The 24,953-nt window shown below is 38.8% G+C and overlaps 1 protein-coding gene across 2 annotated transcripts in view; it reads right to left on the bottom strand.

Annotated features, from left to right (window-relative positions):
• DEPDC1B (DEP domain containing 1B) overlaps positions 1–23,277 on the bottom strand; it is a 77,958-nt gene extending 54,681 nt beyond the window's left edge. For both annotated transcript variants that reach the window (XM_069492429.1, XM_069492428.1), the window contains exons 1-2: positions 23,157–23,277; positions 10,056–10,321 (exon numbers count right to left, since the gene is read on the bottom strand). In XM_069492429.1, the coding sequence (XP_069348530.1) occupies positions 10,056–10,321; positions 23,157–23,204 (314 nt within the window). In that variant the 5' untranslated portion in view covers positions 23,205–23,277. The remainder of the gene's footprint in view (positions 1–10,055; positions 10,322–23,156) is intronic.
• Between the last annotated feature and the right edge of the window lie 1,676 nt (positions 23,278–24,953).

Below are 24,953 nucleotides of genomic sequence, written 5' to 3' on the forward strand. Positions count from 1 at the left end.
GTGGATAAAACAAAGAAATATAAGGGGAAGGGTATATCTGACAGAAAACATGAAACACAGGAACTATGACCTCAAATAAAGGACCAGAATAGAAAGATAAATCATGGATTTGAAATTATCATAAATTAATAACAAAAAAGCCTAAAAAAGGATATTACAAAACAAAAGTCTATCAATAACCAGGAGCTACATTTTATAACTCAGGACAGTATATTTCAACATTTTACTTAACACACCCACATGTACTGGCATCTTTTGCAAAGATGGCAGTGATGATAATGTAACCCCTGAATCAGTGAGATTTAACAGCTTAATATATAACTTTCAACCCTGGATCCATGTGTAACCTGTCTACTACTTATTCTTGGTAGACTCTGCTCCTGTCCCTTGGGGCCTACAAGGATCCTCAACTCAAATCTATCCTCCATATCTATGATTGCTACAGACCAATCTAACTTGTTGCTTTGCTTTCGGGCAGTCATATACACATAAAAATCATTGTACTAGCCCCTAGGCCCAAACTGCCCCGAGTATGCTCACTCTACAGGCATTGCTTGTTGTAACAATTCAGTTTTTAGTTGCAGTTGTAAGGAATGGAAACCAATTCCAGCTAATTTAACCAGAAAGGAATTTAAAGATATCAAATAGGTCACAAAATTAATTGAAGAGCTAAAGAACCAAGATTGGTGGAGGTATAGGGGGACTGAGATAAAGGCAGGAAATGAGGCCATGCAGCACACACAGAAGGAACCACGGTGAGGTCATGCCCCAAAACAGTCTAGTCCTAAAGCCTGCCAGCACCATGGCCTCTGGATACTTCTGCTGCTATGTACTTCTGTCCTTGCTCCTATAGGCCACCACTTCTGTCACAAGAAATTCTAACCTGTCCCTTCCCCTATGCATCCTTCACTCAAGATTCAAAGTCTTAGGTGGAAACATACAAACAGCCAATGGGAGGACATGTGCCTGTACCCTCAGTGCTAGGGTAGGAAGGAGTGTGTCACCTACCCAGGCTTCCGATGTTGGGCACAGGCCCTGCCTCCCACTAAGGCTCACATAAATAGGGATTCCCACAAAATAGGAGTTTCAAATGCTTGACAGGAAAAAAAAAAAAAAAGTTAATTGTCCCCTATATTTGTTTTCATCATCATAACACAAATGCAACCTGAGTATCCATTCTTGACCCTTTTGGGAGGTGTGGGTACAGAGACTCTGAGACAGTCACCCAGCTCCAGAGGCTCCAAACTCCTTGATACATTAAATAGGAACAAAGCCTTCACAAAGACTTAGACACTCACTAAACATTGCATGTGTGTTTGAAGAATTGTAAGGTATGGAATGTTCCTTGGCTTGAAAAAGACTAGCATATTACATTCCAGGCCTCAGTAAGGATATGCTAGTAAACATTAACAAAGATTCTAAATAAAAATAGTACTTCCAGATTAATGAACAATACATTTAAAAAATTGTTTAATAATCAGACTTCAGCCAGGAGCAGTAGCTCATGGCTATATCCTAGCATTTTCGGGAGGCTGAGGCAGGAAAATCACTTGAGGCCAGGAGTTTTAGACCAGCCTGAGCATGAGTAAGACCTCACCTCCACAAAAAAATAGAAAAATTAGGCTGGCATGATGGTGCACACGTAGTACCAGCTACTTGGCAGGAAGATCACTTGAGCCTAGGAGTTTGAGGTTGCAGTGAGCTATGATGATACCACTGCACTCTAGCCAGGGTGACAGGGTGAGACTCTGTCCTCTCCCCCCCCAAAAAAAGTCAGACTTCATACGAAGCTCAAGGACCATATACAGAACAGTTACAAGGTATAGCCAGGAATTTTGCTATAAACATGGGCCCTTCCTTACTTTTCAACTCTACCGCTAACACTCTCATCCAGGCAACATCACCCATACCAGTTACCTTAAACACCTCACCAGTTTCTCTGCCTTACAATCTATTCTGTTATTAGTATTCAATTAACTCTATTCTACAGCACAGATTCCCTTGCTGCTCAAAACATGAACCTTGGCTGCCTTCTCCTTTTAAAATAAAAGTCTACTCCATAGCTAGAAATGTAAGAAACTCCACCAAATTTATCCTTCATGACTTCCTGACCTATGATTTCTGCTCCAGCCAGGTCAGCCTCCTCCTTTTCTCCCAGGAAGCTTATGTGTGTGTTCCTGACTAAGACCCTTGGTCTTGCCGTCTTTGACACCTGAACCCTTTCCAATCCCTTATCATCCAGACCTTATCATCCTAGGTTGAAGTTCTCCTCCACCTTCCCCTCCATGAGGTTCCAAAACACTCCCATCCACACTGACTGGGTCACAGGCACAATTCCCACACTGGCCATGTATATAAGATAATCATGATACAGGTTGGTATAGTATTATAGGGAAATGGTGGAGCATGTGGCCACTGAAGTACATTTACCCCATCTAAACACTTAAAGGTTCATGACTTTTTTTTTTCTGCTACAACACAGGACACAGTGCTTTTTTTTTTCTTTTTCTTTTTCTTTCTTTTTTTTTTTTTTTTTTAAGAGACAGGGTCTCACAACATTTCCCAGGCTAGAGTCAAACTCCTGGGTTCAAGTCGATTCTAGTACCTCCACCTCCCAAGTAGGTGGGACTACATGTGCACGCCACCATGCCTGGCTAATCTTTTTATTTTCTGTAGAGATAGGGCCTCTCTATGTTGCCCAGGTGCAAGTCACTGTGCCCCTCATGACTTTTTAAGATATTATGCTAGAAGCTAGTAACATTAAGTGCCTCTAGGAAAGGAAAGTAGGTGGCTGGGGAAGAGAGATGTGAGAAAGGCCTTTCATTGTAAATACCCTTTTGAACTTTCTAAATTTTGAACCACATAAAAGTACTACCTCCACAAAATATACAGCATTTAAAAATAAAAATGAGATATTAATAGAAAAAATTTTAGTGACTAAAACCACAATGCTGATCAAACAAAAGAGATGTGTCAACCGAAGGACTGCCAGTGTAACAACTCTAATTTATTGTTTATTATGGGTTCTTCTAGGTAATTAATTAAATACTGCCTTGATTCTGTTACTTACTTTTCATATATGTATGTACCCTCTCTCAAAAGAGATTGCAAAGTGAAGGAGAGAAAGAATCATGCTATATCTCCTTTTTTTTTTTTTTAGTTCCTTCACTGCCTTGGATTAGAAAACACATGATAGATACTTAATATTTAGAAACATAAAAGTTTAGAATTAAAAAGGACCTTAAGGATCTGGCCCATCCCTGTTATTTTATATTTGAGAAAACTGATGCCCAGGAAGACTATGGACTTTTCCAACTAATCACAGGACAAAAACCCAGGACTTGATGAAATGAATAAAAACAAAAGAAAAATAAAATCACATGCACACATTTTGTGCTTTCCTATAAAAACAAAAGATGTCCACTAGAGGGAGTGAGTAGCCCATTAATTTGAAGGTAAGGTATCTAAAATAGGTCCCATCAAAAGACCTGTAGGGTAGTGATGGAAGAATTTTTCCCAGGGCCACAGAAAATGACTAAAGGGCCACCTACCTCAAATGACTTGAATTTGGGTTTCTTTTGCTTGAGGTACAAATAGGGACTTTGCAAATCACCAGCTTAAGAAAAAAATGTTTAAGCTGGTGAATATGAGTAGGAAAAAAAAGAAAGAAAAAGAAAAAAGAAAAAATGTTATTATACAGTAAAATTGATCTTTTTTCTTTTCTTTGATATATATAGTCCTATCAATTTTAACACATGTATATATTCGTACAAGCACCACCATAATCAAGAAACAGAACGGTTCCATTATTCCCAAAAACAGCCCTTCCAGCTCTCCCTTCATAGTCACATCCTCCCCACCCACTAGTACTCCATCATATGGATGTACAATAGTTACCCATTAGCCCACTGAAGAACGCTTAGGTTGCTTCCAGTTACTGGCAATCTATAAATATTCACTTACAAATTTTTGTGTGAACATGAAGTTTTTATTTCTCTAGGGTAAATACTCAGGAGTAGGAATGCTGAGTCATATAGTCAATGTACTCATTAACTTGATAAGAAATTGTCCAGATTAAAACTGAGCAAGGAGAACAGCCATCTGCAAGCCTGGGAGAGAGGTTCAGAAGAAACCAACCCAGCTGGCAGCCTGATCTTGGACTTCTAGCCCCTAGAATTAGGAGCAGAACATGAAGGAGCAGGGTATTGGCAGAGATAAACCCCCAAGAGGCTTGGAGTCCAACAAGAAGGGTAGGTGGAACAGCTTATTTCTCCCTCCTCCAAATTTCTGGTATTGAGTGGGCTCTCAAGCTGCTAGAGTTCTTCTACCATCACAAGCCCACAAGCTGCTGCCATGAACTGGGAGCTTCATGAAGACGAAGCACCAGGCAGCCAGCACCCTTGGGGTCACCTCCCATCACTACAGACCCCAGCCAAGACAGCAGGCGCCATATTGCTTCTCCACAAACCATGCACCTTTGTTAATGAATAGTTCTGGGAAAATTGGATGTTCATATGCAGAAGAATGAAACTAGACCCCCATCTCTCATCGTATACAAAAATCAACTCAAAATAGATCAAAGACCTAAACGTGGCCATGCATGGTAGCTCACATCTATAATCCTAGCACTTTGGGATGCCGAGGTGGGAGAATCACTTGAGGCCAGGAGTTTAAGGCCAGTCTGGGCAACGGAGCAAGACCCTGTCTTTACAAAAAATTAAAAAATTAGCCAGGCATAGTGGTGTGTGCCTGCAGTCCTAGCTACTTGGGAGGCTGAGGCAGGAGGATTGCTTGAGCCCAGGATTTTGAGGTTGCAGTGAGCTATGATTAGGCCACTGTACTCCAGCCTGAGTAACAGAGCAAGACCTTATCTCTAAAAAGAAAAAAAAAGACCTAAATGTAAGACCTGAAACTATGAAACTACTAGGTGAAATCATAGGGAAAAATTTTATGGGTAAAACTAAAAAAGCACAGGCAACAAAAACAAAAATAGACAAATGGGATTATATCAAATTAAATACCTTCTCCATAACAAAGGAAACAATCAACAGAGTGAAGAGACAACCTGTAGAATGGAAGAAGATATTTGCAAATGATTCATCTGACAATGGACTAACATCCAAAATATACAAGGAGCTCAACAGCAAAATCCAAATAATCTGATTAACAAATGGGCAAAGAATTTGAAAAGACATACAAATGGCCAATAAGTATATGAAAAGATGTTCAACATCACTAGTCATCCGGGAAATCAAAACCACAATGAGATAACAATCTCACATCAATTAAAGTGACTATTACCAAAAAGAGAAAAAGTAACAAATGCTGGTAAGAATGTGGGGAAAAGGGAACACATACACTGTTGGTGGGAATATAAATTAGTACGGCCATTATGGGAAATAGTATGGAGGTTTCTCAAAAAGCTAAAAATAGTACTACCATATGACCCAGTAATCCCAATACTAAGTTATTTATCCAAAGGAAAAGAAATCAGTATATAAAAGAGATATCTGCACTGTACCACCATTCACAATAGCCAAGATATAGAATCAGCCTAAATGTCTACCAAAAGATGAATTGATAAAGACAATGTGGTATAAATACACAATGGAATACTATTTGGTCATAAAAAAGAATGAAATTCTGTCATTCCCAGCAACATGGATAAACCTGGATAACATTATGTTAAGTGAAGTAATTCAGGCACAGAAAGATAAATGCCATGTTCTCACTCATATGTGGGGGCTTAAAAAATTGAGCTCATGGAAGTAGAGGGTAGAAGAGGGTAGAATTATGGTTATTAGAGGAAAGGTAGAGGGAGAGGAAGATAGAAAGTGGTTGGTTAATGAATACAAAATTACAGTTATATAGGAGGAATAAGTTCTAGTGATCTGTAGCACTACAGGGAGAATATAGTTACTACCATATTGTTTATATTCAAAGAGCTAAAAGAGAGGATTTTAAATGTTCCCAGTACAAAGAAATGATAAATGTTTGAAGTAATGGATATCCCAATTACCTGATTTGATCATTACGCATTGTATACATGTATCAATATGTCACTCTCTACCCCATAAATATGTACAATTATATGTCAGCTAAAAATGAAAGAAAAAATTAAAATAAATAAATTCTTTTTTAAAAAAGGCTCCTCTTCCACAAAGCTTGATATTTAGAAGTTTGTCCCTGAATTTTGCCACCACATTGATTCTCCATCTATTTTCAAATTAGCGCATGCTCGCCCTCTTCTGCTTTCATGATAACTGGCAGTAGTACTCATCACCTACGGAAAGCAGTAGGAGATATGGCAGGTGGGGCAGCGCCATGTTCTTTCTTGGAGCACCAGCATGTGACGGTGATGATCTTGAGTACCAGTGATAGAAGCCTGCATGTATGTAACAGCTGGCTGCACACTCATTAGCTCACTCTCAATTCAAGGCACGGGTACCTTAACAAATGATTTACATGTCTAAATAGATTTCAACCCAGATTAATCTAGGCAATTGGCAAAAGTCAGTGGTTAACTTACAGAACTTCCACTCAAGGAAAATGGAAAGCCATAATGAACTTTCAGGTGGTAAATGATGAAAGGAAACATTGCTCCATTTATGACTTACAAGTATTCTATTAGAGAAACTGGAGGAAAAAAAAAAATCATTATTTAATGAATGAATTTAATCTGTCTTGTGTACTCTATTTTTTAAAATGGGATACATGAGTAAGTCTTAATATCGAAGTGAAACATGTCCTGGCAGTCAGTGCTGCATGGTCAGTTCCTACAATATGCCCTAATTTCACTCTCCTGAGGACCCATAAAGTCTCATGGGACTCAAGGAGAGGTACCCGATTTAAGTAACAATAGAATAGACTGGAAGTTACTCATCCAGAGAATCTTTCAGAAGTGTTCTAGCTAAATCTTGATGGGGTACAAGCAATTAGTTTCCTAAGAGAAATAATCACTTAAGAATCCCCAGTGAAGTGTGGCATGTCAAACCAGGGTTACAATTTCCACCATCTGATGCTAACAAGCACTAAGGTCTCAGAATAGGCTGAGATCACCAAGATCCTAATTAAAAGTTGGATCATCAAAGCCAGAAATAACTGCCAAATGGAAAAACGACTAATTGCTCAGATGACAATCTTGATGTCTGGACGCTGGAGGCTGCTGGCAAAAATCCATGAGGAAGTTAGATTCTAAATGTACAGCAAAACCTGTTGTTCACCCTACGCATTCATGACCACCCTCACTCTGCTCTCAGCGACTAGTCCAAGAGGGAGACAAAGCAATGGTTCAGGTATGAGAGTGCCAGATTTTCTCTGCTAAAAGCCACTTTTCTCAAGTGTTGTTTCACATTTTCAGATTCTCCAAGAAAAGTACTAAGTTATCATAGCCATCCTCCCAGGTGAGCAAAAAGCATAAAAAGAATTCCTTACTGAAAAATTATTACAACAAAAAACAGCTCTGGGTGCCCTCATTAAATGTGTTTTAATTACAATCCTTAAAGAAAGCAAATATTAAGGATCCATATTCTCCATTTCTTCCTTTAATCCCCCCTCAGGGTCCTTAGTACTTTGGTAGGCGGCTCTGTAGATAACACAACATGTGTGTTACTTCTTGACTCGTGTGACTTCATTCCTCTTTAGTCTTCTCCCACACCTAAATCTTAGGTAGGGCCCTTCCACCTCCAGCAATAAAACAGCCTAGTGTGCAGTGAGAAGAAGAGAAGCACAAGGAGAGAGATCACCATTTTCCCTCAGATTATCTGGTGGTTAAGTGTCCATATCATAAAATAGCACTGAAACATGAACAAACATATTTGGGGAAAAGTAGACTTGCATTGTCAGGCTTAATCTGAGATATTAGGGAATTTTAGCACAATTCTTCATATGGGCCTTGATCTGTTTAAAGATCAGATTGCACTCTGCCACTTACGCCCTGATTATGCTAATCCTCATTGCTCAGAAAAGCTGAACCCAGAACTACTGTTTCACTCTTTTGGATTCTCCAGATGTGCTGAGTTATTGCAGTTGTGCTCCCAGGTGAACAAAAGGCATGAAAAGATTTCCTTACTCGTGGATCGGAAGAATCAACATTGTTAAAATGTCTATACTATCCAAAGTGATCTACAGATTCAATGCAATCCCTATTAAATTACCAACATCATTCTTTACAGATGTAGAGAAAATAATTATACACTTTGTATGGAATCAAAGAAGATCCCATATAGCAAAAGCAATTTTAAGCAACAAAAACAAAATGGGAGGTATTAATTTGCCAGACCTCAAACTATACTACAAGGCCGTGGTTCTTAAAACAGCCTGGTATTGGCACAAGTTCAGGGACACAGACCAGTGGAACACAACAGAAAATCCAAATATAGAACCATCCTCATACAGTCACCTAATTTTTGACAAAGCGGGAAAGAATATACTCTGGGGACAAGAATCCCTATTCAACAAATGGTGCTGGGAGAATTGGTTAGCCACTTGTAGAAGACTGAAACAGGACCCACAGCTTTCACCTCTCACAAAAATCAAATCACGGTGGATAACAGACTTAAACCTTAGGCGTGATACAATCAGAATTCTAGAAGAAAATGTAGGAAAGACTCTTACAGACATTGGCCTAGGCAAAGAATTTATGAAGAAGACCCCTAAGGCCATCACAGCAGCAACAAAAATAAATGAATGGGACATGATTAAATTAAAAAGCTTCTGCACAACCAAAGAAACAGTCACGAGAATAAACAGACCACCTACAGAATGGGAAAAAATTTTTGCATACTACACATCAGATAAAGGACTGATAATAAGAATCTATTTAGAACTCAGGAAAATCAGCAAGAAAAAATCAAGCAACCTTATCAAAAAGTGGGCAAATGACATGAATAGAAACTTCTCGAAAGAAGATATAAGAATGGCTAACAAACATATGAAAAAATGCTCAACATCCCTAATCATCAGAGAAATGCAAATCAAAACCACAATGAGATATCACTTAACCCCAGTGAGAATGGCCTTTATCAAAAAAACCCAAAACAACACATGTTGGCGTGGGTGTGGAGAGACAGGAACACTAATACACTGCTGGTGGGACTGCAAACTAGTGCAACCCCTGTGGAAAGCATTATGGAGGTATCTTAAACAGATTCAAGTAGACCTGCCATTTGACCCAGCAATCCCATTACTGGGCATATACCCAAAGGAAAAAAGGTCATTCTTTAACAAAGACACATGTACCCGAATGTTTATAGCAGCACAATTCACAATCGCAAAGATGTGGAAACAACCCAAATGCCCATCAATACATGATTGGATTAGTAAGCTGTGGTATATGTATACCATGGAATATTACTTAGCTATAAGGAATAATGAAGATACGACATCTCTATGGTTCTCCTGGAGAGAGTTGGAACCCATTATATTAAGTGAAGTATCCCAAGAATGGAAAAACAAGCATCACATGTACTCAGCAGAAAATTGGTTTCCCTGAACATCACCTAAATACACATCTAGGAACGACACCAATCGGATATCAGACTGAGGTGGAGGTGGGGGAGGGGAAGGGGGTATGCCTACACAATGAGTGCATTGCGCACCATTTGGGGAATGGTAACACTTGAAGGTGCTGACTCGGGAAGGGGGGGTGGGGGGGGAGGGACATGTACCTACCTGATGGGTGCAATGCGCACTACCTGGGGAACGGACACGCCTGGAGCTCTGACTTGGGGGGAAAGGCGGTACATGGGCAACGTATGTAACCTGCAATTCTGTATCCCCCATAACAATAAGATGAAATAAAAAAAAAAAAAAAAGATTTCCTTACTGAAAAATCATTGCAAGAAAAAACAGCTCTGGGGTGCTCTAAACGGGCAAGAAAAACTACAATTGGCTCTAACAACACATTCAGTTAGTTCTCCACTCAACACATCACAAACAGAACCATCACTTCAATGGACAAGGTAAATTCTTTCATAACAGGAAGTTTAGCAGGCTTGGACCAGATCCACTCATCCTCTAATTCCTCCCCTTCAGGGTTTACATGCTGCTGTTACCTGTATAAGTGACGGTTGTCTTCAAAATCTTCCTGACCCCATTTTCCCTTAATGTCTTCAATAACGTGATTTTTCAAGAATTTCTTTAGCAGCTGGACCGTTTGTTTGCGAGTCACTTCAGGGCCGAAGTTTTGACTGCACCTCAGCAGCTCATGCAGCCAATCCACAGCTTCAGCCGCTGTGAAGCAATGCTCATAACTCTTGAAACGACAGCGATGTTTCCGCAAGGGCATCCTAGCACGAAAAAGCTCCACTGTTTCATTCCACTAGGGGAAAGTAGAGAATGACATTTAGTAATCGACTGATTTTTTTTAAATGTTTTTACATCCCATATATTCAAACCGATGAATGTAATTTTTCCACTTAAAAAACTGCTTGAATAAATGATGTCCTGCAAATTTTTTATTGAAAGACTTCAAACTCTAAAGAAAAGTTTTGAAGAATGAATGGTGGCAATGGTTGCACAACAATGTGAATGTACTTAATACCACTGAACTATATGCTTGAAAATGGTTAAAATAGTTTTATAATGTGTATATTTTATCACAATTAAAATAAAAATATATCAATAGAAAAAAGTCTAAAGAAAATGCAACTTTTCAAGGCTAGTTCATCATTTATTCATTTAAGAAGTACGTGTCAAGACAGCTGTCAAGTTGCTCTATTAATGGGTTTTTACATAAATGAAAAAGTATGTGATAACAAATGGTTAAAACTAAGGCCTTTATGCATAATTCATTTCTCAGAGTCCCATGTAAAATATGACTTTACTTCACTCAGCAAATATGCATAGATCATTTATTATGTGAAAGGCATTATATGGAGAGATCAAAAGAGAGGTGCATAAGATAATATAATAACAATGCCTGATGGCTCAAGACCACAAAGATAAACCTTTAAAAGTAAATAGCCAGTTTTTGCTTACATGCAAAATAAAGCTGTTGAAAAGAATAGCTACTAGACACTTCAAATAATATATTAGTTTAAAACCACCTCATGATTCTGAGGCTCTTTTTTTTTTTTTTTTTGAGAGTCTCACTCTGTTGCCCAGGCTAGAGTGTAGAGTGCTGTGGCGTCAGCCTAGCTCACAGCAACCTCAAACTCCTGGGCTCAAGGGAATCCTTCAGTCTCAGCCTCCCGAGTAGCTGGAAGTACAGGCATGTGCCACCAGGCCCAGCTAATTTTTTCTATATATTTCTAGTTGTCCAGCTAATTTCTTTCTATTTTTAGTAGAGACGGGGTCTTGCTCTTGCTCAGGCTGGTCTCAAACTCCTGACCTTGAGCGATCCTCCCGTCTCAGCCTCGCAAAGTGCTAGGATTTACAGGCGTGAGCCACCGCGCCCAGCCTTTGAGGCTCTTTTGAAATAACTCAGAAGTTTAAGTATGCATGGTATCTTCAGAGATACCACATGGAAGCAGTAGATAGAGTAGAGTGCAGGCTCTGAAGTCAAATATTGCTGGGTTCAGAGGCTGCTCTGCTACTGACCAGCTGGGCAACCTCCAACTCATTGCTAGTTAGGCCAACATTTCTCCAGCTGTAAAGCAGCACCCACATGATAGGGTTGTTACAAAGACTAGACGAGATAATGTGAGATAATATCTATGAAGCCTATCACAGTGCCTGTCACACAAGAAATATTTAATAATTGTTAGCTATTATAGTATCACTGTTGTTATATTTATTATCTGAGCAAATATACTGAAAAGACCCCTTAATGGAGTCTCCATTGACCAGGGTTCAGTCTAGCCTCTAGTGACAAAAATGTGGCTTTGGTACAGTTAACACTTTTCTGTAGGAATTTGTACTAAATAAAAACATGGCCCCAGAAACTCAGAAAATTTCAGATTTGGAGAGTCAAAAACCATTTAAATTAAAACGGGAGGTGTGTGTCGTGCACAGTCAGCCTGCTAAGAAACAGCGTACCACATGTTGATTCGACCCACTTTAGTTAAATTCACAGAATAAATACCCCACTGCTTCCACTTTATTTAGGAACCTTTTAAGAAAGCACTGTTGTCAGATTGAGTACATACCAACTCACTATAATATGCTGCTGGCAATGCTCACAACACAGCGTTCCTGACCTCAAAGTGAAGAAACTCTGAACCACTTCACTAGGACAGAATCATCCCCTGCAGAATGGGGAAAACATTAGGTATGGAGTTGGACCTGGATTCCAATCCCAGTTCTGCCATTTACTGGCACCAAGTACAGCGTTTGGCACATGATAAGTACTCAAAAAACATCCAGTTTTGCCAGCAAATGAAGAGGGTGGCAAAAAGGAAAAAAAAGAAAAAAAAATCCAGTTTCCTTCCACTCCAAGATATCACTGAAGGAGCATACAAGCTACCATGTGTCATAGCATCCTTGAAGACAAAAACCAGATGTCTCTCTTAGATGTCACTTTCCAATAACTTCATGACAACTCAGCTTCTTCCTCCTTATTGCTGCATCAGTGAGTAGGAAATCAGGAAGCAGAAAGGCCCAGAATAAAGAGGCTGACTCATTTAGTTCATACCGGAACAATTAAGGACATAGTGTTGACACATTCAGCACCCACCAATCAGCTAGCAGAGGGAAGAGGTAGTAGATACACACTGGCAGTGCTGGAGAACACTCGTTATATAAAAACAAGTAAAGCCTTCCACAGTCCTATGCCAGAGACACCAAGGACACTAACAGGGATTGTCCCACGCCATCATGAGACTCTTGCCTAAAGTCTTTGCTTCTATTAATAAAATACAAACATGTGAATAAGTGACTGTCCTTTTTGTTCCTTTTAGACTAGAATATTACAAACTTTTCTCCCCATTGTGGCTTTGTATGTATATAATCCTCATAATAAAGCCATCTTTCAAAAGTAAAGGAATTTACTCCAAACTACAAAGCTAATAAGTGGTAGAACCAATTTGTATATCCAAATCTATATCTTGAATCTAAAATCCATGTTCTCTCTACATTCTTCTGAAAATAAAAAATGCTAAAGGGAAAACAAAAGTCTCATCTCCATATTGTTTTAAAGCTAGCCCCAGAAGAGAATCTAGTAAGTATTCAACAAATGCTTATTTAAGATTTGATCTCTTTTTATTCAGGCACTCTACTTTTAAGGATTCACCATATATTTATAAGCATACATATGAGACAAAAAACATTTACAAGTTGAATTTTACTTATGTTGAATTATATTTAATAAATCTGGGTGTTTAAAAAAAGCATTTATAAGAATTTTTTGTATGCTGTTTATATCACAGAAAAATCAGAATTTGAATAGAAATTGATGAAAGTGTGGAATAGCCATAAAACAGAATTCTATCAATAGCTCTAGACAGACATAGATATAATTAAGTATGAGAAAAAGGTAAAACACAATATACATAATCTGATCCTATCTACTTTAGTATATGCATATAAAAACCTAAAAGAATATATAACAAACTGTTAAAGAAAAAAAGATCATCTCTTCTGAGGTAGAAATATGGGCAACTTTTACTGTGTAACATATTTCCACAACATATTGTTTACAACAATCACGTGTTGCCTCTAGAAGCAAAAAATAAATAAATAAAGATTTTTTTTTTTTATGTATAATGTAAGGAACAATATTTGCAGGTGAAAATAAAGAAATTACTTTTTTAATAACTTAGTATATAATGCCTAAAAAAGTTCTATCTTGGTAATAAATATCTAATACTGATAAAGTATATCTGTTTTTCTCCAGCCTCAATAGAATCAAATTATATTTAGTGTCTTTGTACTTTATTTCCCCCACTTAAATTATATCTTAAACATTTTTCTCTTCTTTCATTTAAAAAAATAGGCACTGGGTACCTACTATGTCAACATATATAGATCTACCTCTCTTTATTGCATAGTATTCTGTTTTAAGGATATATCATACTACAATCACTTCTATCTCATAATATTACCACATTGTGGTATTATAATACCCGCATTTACGAAAAGGATCTGGCAAATTGGGAAGAAGTGCCTTTATATGCAAGAAAACTAAGGAGAATATTGTGTACCAAGCCAAAGGCATCCAAATTCACACCTCTTGATTTATACTGCAGTCACTACATCACTTCTTGACATGACAATTAAAAATTCTGCAGAACATATTCCTTTAAAAATAAATCCACACAATTACATCTTCCTCAGCCATCCTAGATTAAACAAAATGTTCACATATGAATTTTCTTCCTACATAATTACTTCAACATCAGTCCTCCTAAAAGTCCTCAAAATTCATAGTCATATTATCATAACCATTCTCTCTTCTCTCATTCTTCTCTTCCAAGTATATCACTTCACAAACTCTGAATCTTTTATTTCTCACCTCTGTGCCTATTAAAATCAGATTTTCTGATTTTACCTTTTTCTTTCAACTGTATTTCTGATCTCACAGTGGTTTTTTTTGGTTTGTTTGTTTGTTTTGCCCAATCCTGGTTCCTGTTTTCCCTTCTGATCATGCCTTTCCTTCCAGGTTTCTCTTCATACTTTCTACTGCCCAACCACCCAAGCAACTATTATCCCATTTCTCTTCTATCTTCAATGGTCAACCTTCTCATCCATACTAGCAATTCCTGAATACACAACAGCAGGAGCTTGAAAGTCAGAAGTGGTGTTTCTGCATGCATGCACCCCAGATATGTAACACAGTAAACAAGCCACATTAGGTATTCAATATGCAAATGATTAATTGATCTTTAACTTTCTCTACTTTTTAAAACAACTTCTTAACCTCGTGAAATTTAATTCTGCTCTAACTCCCAATCATGTCTTCCTCCTGGCCAAATTCAAACAGCTTTTTGTTCTTAACCATATTAATCTTTCTACTTCCTTTAACACTGTTATGAGTTATGTTCCAAATTAAATTGGCCCGGATTTTAAATCTTTTCTAAATTTCTTAAAAACACACACAGAAACAAGGCAAGCCATAGAGTAAAATAACATATATCCAGAATTTCTAAAACAAAATTAAAAATTCATGTCAATAAGAAAAAGACACACCAATAGAAAATAGAGAAAAAGACTTAAACAGGCACTTTACAAAAAAAAGATCTCCAAATGTCCTATAACATATACAAAGATGTTATACCTCATTAATTATCAGTGAAATGCAAAAGAACTCAAGTCAATATCACAACATGCCTATCAAAATAGCTAAAATGAAAAAGATAGGCAGATCCAGCAATTTCACTATTGGGTATTTACCCAAAAGATTTGAAATCAGTATGTTGAAGTATGTCTGCACACCTATATTCATTGCAGCACTGTTCACAATAGCTAAGTTATGGAATCAACCTAAGTGTCCATCAACAGATGAATGGATAAGAAAATGTGGTATATATACCCAATGTAATACTATTCAGTCTTAAAAAAGAAATGTCATTTGTGACAAGATAGATAGAATTGGAGAACATTATGCTGAGTAAAATAAGCCATGCACAAATACTGCATGTTCTTACTTATATGTGGAATCCAAAACAATTGAACTCAAAGAAGCAAAGAGTAGAATGGTAGTTGAGAGGAGTGGGGAAAATGGGGAGATAATGGTCAAATGGTACAAAGCCTCAACTAGACAGGAAAAATAAGAGTGTTTTTCTTTGAGATATATTGCACAGCATGGTGAATATAGTAAATAATAATGTATTGTACATACAAAATCACTAATAAATTTCAAGTGTTCTCACCACAAAAAACGAGTATTTGAGAGATGGATATGTTAATTAGCTTGAGTAAATTCCATTGTATCCATAAATCATAACATCACTTTGTACCCCATAAATATATGTAACTGTAATTTATCAATTTATAATTCAAAAATAAAGTTTTTTTTTAAAATACAAAAAAAAGATACTCAATACTAAGCTCTGCTAAGAAGGTGAAGGAACTAGAAAATCATGCATTGCTGGAGGGAATATAAATTGGTACAATCACTTTGAAAAATAGGTTGGCAATATCTACAAAAGCTAAATATATGCATACCTTAGGACTCAGCAATTCCACTCCTAAGTATATTCCCAACACAAACGCAAGTATATATTCCCCAAAAGATACACTGTTCATAGTGGCACTATTCATAATGTGTCCAAATGGCAACATAAGAACAGACAAACGGCCAGGCGTGGTGGCTCACGCCTGTAATCCTAGCACTCTGGGAAGCTGAGGCGGGTGGATCGCTCGAGGTCAGGAGTTCGAGACCAGCCTGAGCAAGAGCGAGACCCCATCTCTACTAAAAATAGAAAGAAATTATATGGACAACTAAAATATATATAGAAAAAATTAGCCGGGCATGGTGGTGCGTGCCTGTAATCCCAGCTACTCGGGAGGCTGAGGCAGTAGGATTGCTTGAGCCCAGGAGTTTGAGGTTGCTGTGAGCTAGGCTGACGCCACGGCACTCACTCTAGCCCGGGCAACAGAGTGAGACTCTGTCTCAAAAAAAAAAAAAAAAAAAAAAAAGAACAGACAAATAAGTTATGATATATTCACACACTACAATACAAAGAAAATGAACTACTGCTATATGTAATAACATAGATGAATCTCAGAAATGTAATACTGAGATAAAGAGGCTATACATGAAAGTAAATGCTGTATGATTCGATTTACATAAAAGTTTAAAATCTGGTCAAAGTAATCCCTGGCATTTGAAATCATGATAGTGGTTACCTTCTAAAGGAGGTAGAAACTGAGAGGGAGCAGGGAGACTTCCAGGGTGCTGGTCATGTTATATTTCTTCATCTGAGTGTTGGTTACACGAGGTGTTCACTTTATGAAAATTTATTGAGTTGTACACTTAAAATTTGTGTACTTTTCTGTAAATTATGCTTAACTAAAACCTAAAAACAGCCAAGCATGGTGGCTCATGCCTGTAATCCCAGCTACTTGAGAGGCTGAGGTGGGCGGATTACTTGAGGCCATGAGTTTGCGAACAGCATGGGCAACATAGGGATACCCCATCTCTAAAAAAATAAAAAATAATAATAAAAATTTTTTAAATCTAAAAACAAAAACACCCATACATATACACATGCTTACATATTAAAACACTCCTTGGCCGGGCATGGTGACTCATGCTTATAATCCCAGTACTTTGGGAGACTGAAGTAGAAGGATTGCTTGAGGCCAGGAGTTTAAGACCAGCCTGAGCAACATAGTGAAACCCCATCTCCACAAAAAATAAAAAGATTATCCAAGCACGGTGGTGTGCACCTGTTGTCTGAGCTACTTGGGACAGTAAGGTGGGAGGGTTGTTTGATTCCAGGAGTTTGAAGTTATAGTAAGCTATGATTGTACCACTGCACTCCAGCGCAAACAGTGAGATCCTGTCTCCAAAAAAAAAAAAAAAACCTCCTTATGAGCAATCCACAACTGCAGATTACTAACCTGAAAGTCGATAAATATGAATTGGCTGGCTGCAGTGGTAAACTGGATGTGGAGAAGAGAAAGGAGATCGGAAGAAAACAAACCAGGTGAGTGGATGAAGGAGAGAATGTATACAAACAGGAAAAGCAGGGCAAAGTTGCTAGAACTAAATAATGAATAGTAGAAAGTGAGCCCTTAGTGTCCATGAATGTTGATTTAACTTCTCTACCTATTCACCTACCTCACAAGGTCACTGTGAGATCAAATGACATCATGGCTGTAAAAGTCCTTAGTAAAAGATAAAGTATTCCTCAAATAAAAGGATAATATATAAAATTTCCAGGATAATCTCTTAAAACAAATTATACAGTTCAATCTATCCTATAGCTGGAAAAAAATCTTTGGGACAAAATCAAGATCCTAGCAGGATACACAATTTGGAAAATGTCAATCAGGTACTTAGTCTGAGAATAAGATCTAGAACCCCCGTTCTATGGACTTCAAGTGGTCATTTCACTATACCAAGTACCTATGGACATTAACATACTTTTAAACAAGTTTCACATCTTTTTAATCACTGATTTTTAAAAATGCTCTGTGGACACCTAGCTTTCATTAGAATATTTGCACCAAAAAATCATAATCAATTATGTGGGTGAGGATAGGGAGGGGCTATATAAAAGATTTTCATTTATGTTGATTGATCATAATCATTATCAACTAAGTTTACTTAATGCATAATACTTTATGCATTACATAAACATAATGAAGACATGGCTCTCTAGGACCCAGTGTTTCCAAATATGACTAACTATATCTATTAATTGATCCAGGCTGGTTTAGCAGTCTTCTACTTGTTCTTCTAATTGCAGAATAATGCTCATTGAAACAAATTAAATACAGAAGTATACACAAAAGAGTCTGTATCTCTCTCTCCAATCCCACATATCTATCAAACATATAGATGCACATACAGAATTTTTCCCCTGTATGTTTGTGTGTTATTGTTTGCTTCCTTTTTAAGAAATCTGACCAATCATATTTTATACATTATTGTACAACTTGCTTTTGCATCTAACATACCATAGATATCACTCTGTGTCAATCCCTATAGATCTAGCCCATTCTTATGAATGTTGTGTAATTACTTTACCATTTTCTAACTAATGGGCATTCAAGTTGTTTCCACTCTGATTTTTTACAAACATGTTACAGGTGTATCCTTGTTCATATAACCTACAGTAACAAGGCTTTGTTTTTGATAGATAGATATCTAAAAAGTATCAGCATATTTAAATCAGTTGTAGCAATTCACATTCCCACCAACAATGTATCCTTATCCTTCAACCGGCAGAAGATGTTATCATTCTTTTCATTTCTGCCAATCTATGTAAAAGAAATGATATATCCATATTTTGTTTGCATTTTCCTATCTTCACCTTTAGTCATATTCTTCTAAGATTTGCCATTTTTCTATTGAATTGTCTCTTTTATTTTTAAATCAATGTTAATAACTATTTACTCCGTTAATGTTAAATGTGCAGAAGTCAGGAAAGTTAATCAGTGTTGTTCAGTTCAGTATCCTTACAACCAAGGACAGTGCCTGATATATAGTATATATATTTAATACGTATTGAATGAATAATTATGTAATATTAAACCTTTTTCATATATGGTAGGAATACTTTTTCTTGGCCTACCAATTTCTTTATGTTGCCTCTAGCTATATAATGGTTTTGTTGTTGATATTGTTTTAAGGAAGTAAATATGTCTTTCTTTTCTTTATGGCTTCAGGATTTACTCTCTTAATTAAGCATCCCCATCCTGAGGTATTAAAAATGCTTATCAAAATTGTTTTAATATTTTAGAGGATTTCTTTTTTAATATTTCAATCTTTAGCTGGAATGTTTTATGGTGAGAGGGAGGGGATCTCTAACTTTATTTTTTTCCTGTATGGAGAGCCAATTATGCTATGTTTTTCTAAATAAACTGAATACTATTAAGTTACCTGACATATTACCTTTCTTGATTCTGATTCTGAACTCTCTTGATTCTGTTTCTATCCCATTGAGCTATTGTCTATTCCTGCATAATTGAACACAGTTGTGATTATGGTCAATTAATGCCAAGTTTAAATTTCTGGTAGGACAAGGGCCCTTATAGTGCTTTTAAAAATGCTTTGAATGCTCACACTTTTACTCTTCTACCTGAGCTTTCAAACTCATTGCATTCCTCTATACAAGGAAAAAAAAAATCCATTAGGGCCAGGCACAGTGCCTCATGCTTGCAATCCCAGCACTTTGGGAAGCCTTTGCATTTAACATCAAGAGATTTAATGTAGCTGGGCATGGTGGTGCAGGCCTGTAGTCTTAGCTACTGAGTGTTGTGCTTCCTGCTCTTTTCTCCAGGATATTTATTCAATTTCCTTCCTTCTTAGTACCAAAAACATTATGATAATGGTGATATAAAGAGGACTGGTCTAGGAGTTTAGAGACAACCAATTCTAGATCTACCTGCACTTGCCAAATACTCACTGTGTGACCTTGCCATTCTAGCTCTCAGAGTCAAGGACGGCTATGCTTTTTAAAGTCTGCCAGTTGAATGAGACCATATAGATGACTCGGAATAAGTTCAAAGAAAAGATCAGTAGATTTAAGCAGTTTTTAGAAAAAGAATTCTCATTCTCTTCACTTTAATGAACTATTCATATGTGAGTTACAAAAAGGAAAGTGATTTCAGTGAAGATGTACAAATGGCTAATTAGCTTCCATATTCATCACAAATTGAGTCTGTCATTTGATTTTTGCCATAAAAATTTATATAATTTGTAAAATACTATTTTCAAGTAAGACTTTGGTGCTTTAGAAAATGGAGCTGTACATACTTTGAGAAAGTACGGAGAGCCATGAAAGGAGGAAATAAAGGCCTTGTCTTTGTATACTAATAGATTTTTTTTCCCCAAGCTTTTCCTGAAGAAAGATTAGGATGAGGCTGATGTGGAAACAAAGGGGAAATGGTATGCTAAAAGTGGGGGGGAGGAAAGGGCCGCTAAGTAAAGAGAGGACTAGCCGCCAACTTTTTGATTTCCCTGTAAAAAGTTTAAGATATAGGCCGGGCGCGGTGGCTCACGCCTGTAATCCTAGCACTCTGGGAGGCCGAGGCGGGTGGATCGCTCGAGGTCAGGAGTTCGAGACCAGCCTGAGCAAGAGCGAGACCCCGTCTCTACTAAAAATAGAAAGAAATTATATGGACAACTAAATATATATATATAGAGAGAGAGAGAAAAATTAGCCGGGCATGGTGGCGCATGCCTGTAGTCCCAGCTACTCGGGAGGCTGAGGCAGGAGGATCGCTTGAGCCCAGGAGTTTGAGGTTGCTGTGAGCTAGGCTGACGCCACGGCACTCACTCTAGCCTAGGCAACAAAGTGAGACTCTGTCTCAAAAAAAAAAAAAAAAAAAAGTTTAAGATATAACTGAATTATACTGGGGAAACAATTACAGATCTTACAATGGGGAAAAGCACCCTTAAAAGTCAGCTGCAAACACTGGTAACAGGAATCCTCACTTAAAAAAAAAAATTGGCTACTGTTTTCTATTTTCCAAATCTTAGTTTAATACTATATTTCTCAAATAGTATAAAGTTGAGAACTGAATTGATTACCTCAGAAATTCTGGTGAGATTGAGATGTTTTCATTAATTAGCCACATAGTTTTTCTGCTTAACTTGATCAGTCGAAACATGGCCTGAATATAATTTCTTGGGGACTGAAGACTTCTAGACAGCAGAGAGCACTTTCCTTTATAAATTCCTTTGATAATATTTTAATGTGACTCAGAATCCAGCAGTGTCTCTATACATGGGCCCTCTGCATCCATAAAAAGAGGCACTTCATACAATTCTGTGAATATGAGATTTAAAACAGTTCCAGTTATGATGTAATTTATGTATGTTTTAGTCTAAGGCAGGAGGAATAAGGACTAGTTATGCTTCCCTGTGTTTCCCTTGCATAAGTACTGTCAGTAAATTGGTGGGGGGAGTTAGATGCCTTACTTTCCCTCCCCAAAGAAGAGTAAGTTTTTGAAAGTCCCTGATAAGACACAACCTCTACCTCATCCCTAAAGTTAGACTAACAGCCCTGACCCCAGATGGTTTCAAGTGTTCAGACAATTGTGAAATGGAAGCAGATATGAAAACACCATTTTTTAAAACCCTTATTTGTTCCCTGCCACATCATCCATACCTCTTGGTGCCTAGCTCCCCCAAAAAATTCAAATTTATATACGTCAGAGTTTTCTTAAAGGAATAATCATTCTGGGTGTCTATAGCAGATTGTTGGCAAAGATGAGGGCAATAATTCTTCTCATCCTGTTCCCACACACTTCTATAATGTGACTTTGCCACTCTGCCCTTCAAGAAGCGGAGTTAAATTTCTGGAATCCAGATTTAGCTGTTTGACTTGCTTTAACCAATGAGATTTGAACACAAAGTCACAAGTGGAAACCTTCATTTAGTTAGACTAGGCTGGAACCATGAGACCACTACGTGAAGATGCCTGGGCTAAGCTATCTACACTTGGCTCAGCTAACAGCCAGGACAAAGTCAAGTGGCCATATTACATCATTCAGTCCCAGCTAAGTCACCAGATGACTGTGGCATATAAGTGACCCGAACAGAAAGAACCATGGACCTGAGTCCAGCCCAGATTGCTGACCCACAGAATCATGAGCAAATAGTTGTTGTTTTAAGCTGAAAGAAACAATGTCACAGACTCCCCCAAGTCCCCTGAAATCATATATAAAATTTCATGAGTATCTAGCATGTGCATTTTTCTGTAAAGAGGATCTGTAATCTTTATCAGATTCTCAAAGTGGTCTCTCCTTTGTTCCACTCTAGTAATCTTTTAAGGCAGAAATCACTAAAATTGCTGGCTCCACATCATAAAGGAGATAAAGTACACCTGTGAATACCAAAGCTTTCTTCCCAGGAGAAAAGGCAGCACCCAGGACCATCAAGAGTTCAGACCATCCATCCGGGCCAACCCTTATTTAGGTAGGTGCTGACATAAAGAGAAACGCCAGAGTGATCCACTCCAGGTCTGAGCACCTTTAGAACACCTTGTCAAGTGTCACTTAAGTGCACTCAGGACGGAGACACGCCCTGCCCTCCTGGATGGTCCCAACGGTGAGCATTGCAGGGGGCGGGGTTGTCATCTCCCACATTGAGGCGTTAGATTCCTAAGGACCAAAAAATAATGAATAGATAAATAAAAGAAAGAAAAGCCGGGCGCCACGCACGCCTGTCGTCGCATCTACTCTAGAGGCTGAGACCGGAGGACTGCTTGAATCCAAGAGTTCGAACGAAGCCAGCCTGGGCAACATAGCGGGATTCCATCTCTAAAAAAATATACAATTATTATAATAACAAATAAAAATAAGATTCCGGAGGACAACGGGTGAGAGGACCAGCTGGTTTTGGAGGGCTTTAAATGAAGAGGTGCCGTTTATTGACGAGAACCCAGTCAACATCTCAGGGACGAAGCTGCACCCACCCGACCGGCTGGGATCCAGGCCGGGTTCCCCTTCTTTGAGCCTCGTCCATTAAAGGGCGACCTCAGCCGACTTACGTCCGCCTCCACACCGGGCCCACGCTGCCCCGCAGAAGCGAGAACCGACAGGTACGCCGGGGGTCGCGGCGCCCGCGGCTCCGCCCAGGTCTACGCATGCCCACTCACCAGCTTGGTGGCCCGGTACGGCCCGGGCCCCACGATGCGATGCTCCATGGCCGGCTGGCAGGGGCGGCTGCAGCAGCGCCAGCGCCGATACCCGCAAGCCGGCGGCTCCCCAGTTTGAATCGAGAGCCTGCGGGCTGCGGGCGCTGATTGGACCGCACAGCAGCACGTGACCGGAACTGCACGGGGGCGCGGAGGGGCCGGGGTCTCCTAGGAGACCGCCTGTGGCCCAGCACGCTGGGGGCGGGGAGCCATGTGGGGCGGAGTCGGTGGCCCAAGGTCGCCCCACGGCGCGCACACGGTGGGGGGTGTGACTGACCGTGCGCGGGCTTGTCAGCGCGTTGGCTGAGCCGCCTGGCGCCCTTCCCGGACTTCCCCCGAGGCCCACCCCGCGCACACACGCCCTCTCCGCAAACGAGTCGATCAAAGTGTGTGATCCAGTGACCGAAACCCAGCTTGTGACTGCACAGATGAATCCTTGTCCTCCCTACCAAGTGTTCCGTGAACTTGGAGGTGCTGCTGACATTGGGAGAAGTGGGTGGTGAAACGAAGCGAGTTGACAGCCTGTACAAGTGGAGGAACATTTAAAAACTAGATAAAAACACATACATGGTCACAGCGATTGTAGATAGCGTGTAAGAACAATAAAGAGCGGGAAAAGAGCCCAGATTCAACTTGTTTTGCTCTCTTGATAGAGTAGTGTTTTCTCTTTCAGTTTGAGTTCCATGTTTTGTATCTGACTGAAACTTTCAGTACTTTGCTGTAGGATTCTGAGTCCTTTTTTGCCGCTCAGAATTCTTGCCCTGGTCCGATTTGCAGTTATTCAAAGGGACACATGAGGTCACTCTCTATACCTACAACTCTGTATACCTACCACTGGAGTTCAAAGTTCCAATTTGGTCGCTCAGTGAGTACCCAGGATATGACATCATAAGAAAGCTGAGTAAAGGATCTGACTCCCACATTATCTCACCCTGATAGCACCTCCCACTCCGCTTCTCCATTTGCTGTTCTAGATTTTTATTTAGCGGCATTTAGAAAGCCCATGAAATTCCTGGGATGATGTGTATGCATTGCTTTTGTAAGCAGAAAAAGCAATAAAAATATTTAGGGAATCCTTATCAGAACTTTTTTTTAACCTCAGTGGAATTCGGTGGAAGAGATATGCTTGTCCTTGGCGAGGGAGACCAAAGGATACTTATGTCCTTGACATAAGAGAGAGAAGGCAAAACAGGAATTTTAGAGCATTGTCCATCTGGGACCTGCCACCACCAACCATGGAGGTGGAACTGTGATATGATACAAAACATCATGCTCACCATTAAATTATGCAGCTTTCCAGATCTGTAATGATCATAGAGTTTGAAGTTCCATAGGTCTGGATTTCAATAATGACTGGTATTTCTTACTACCTGAGTGACTTCAGGCTAACCATTTAATTCCCATTTACTCCCGGGGGAAATGGGAATATTGATGATTGTCTTGCAGAGTTGTTGTAAGGAAATGAAATGATGCATGTAAAGTACTAAATACAGTGCCCAGTATATAGCACGAATAAAAAGAATTATCTTTAAAAAAAAAAAATTCATGCCAGCTTCTTGAGCATTTTCCCAAGAGTCCATTATCAGCCACAGATGAGATATTAATAATTCCTCTTACCAGAAAGGCATATCTCAAAAGGATCTACCTATCATAGGACACAAAGAGTCTTTGTGAATGTATTAATAGTTTAAATTGGACTGCTGATCATCTATCAGTCTTCAGGTATCACACGCACAAACACACACACACACACACACA

The sequence above is a fragment of the Eulemur rufifrons genome, chromosome 17 (genome assembly GCF_041146395.1).
Source record: "Eulemur rufifrons isolate Redbay chromosome 17, OSU_ERuf_1, whole genome shotgun sequence".
Classification (NCBI taxonomy): domain Eukaryota; kingdom Metazoa; phylum Chordata; class Mammalia; order Primates; family Lemuridae; genus Eulemur; species Eulemur rufifrons.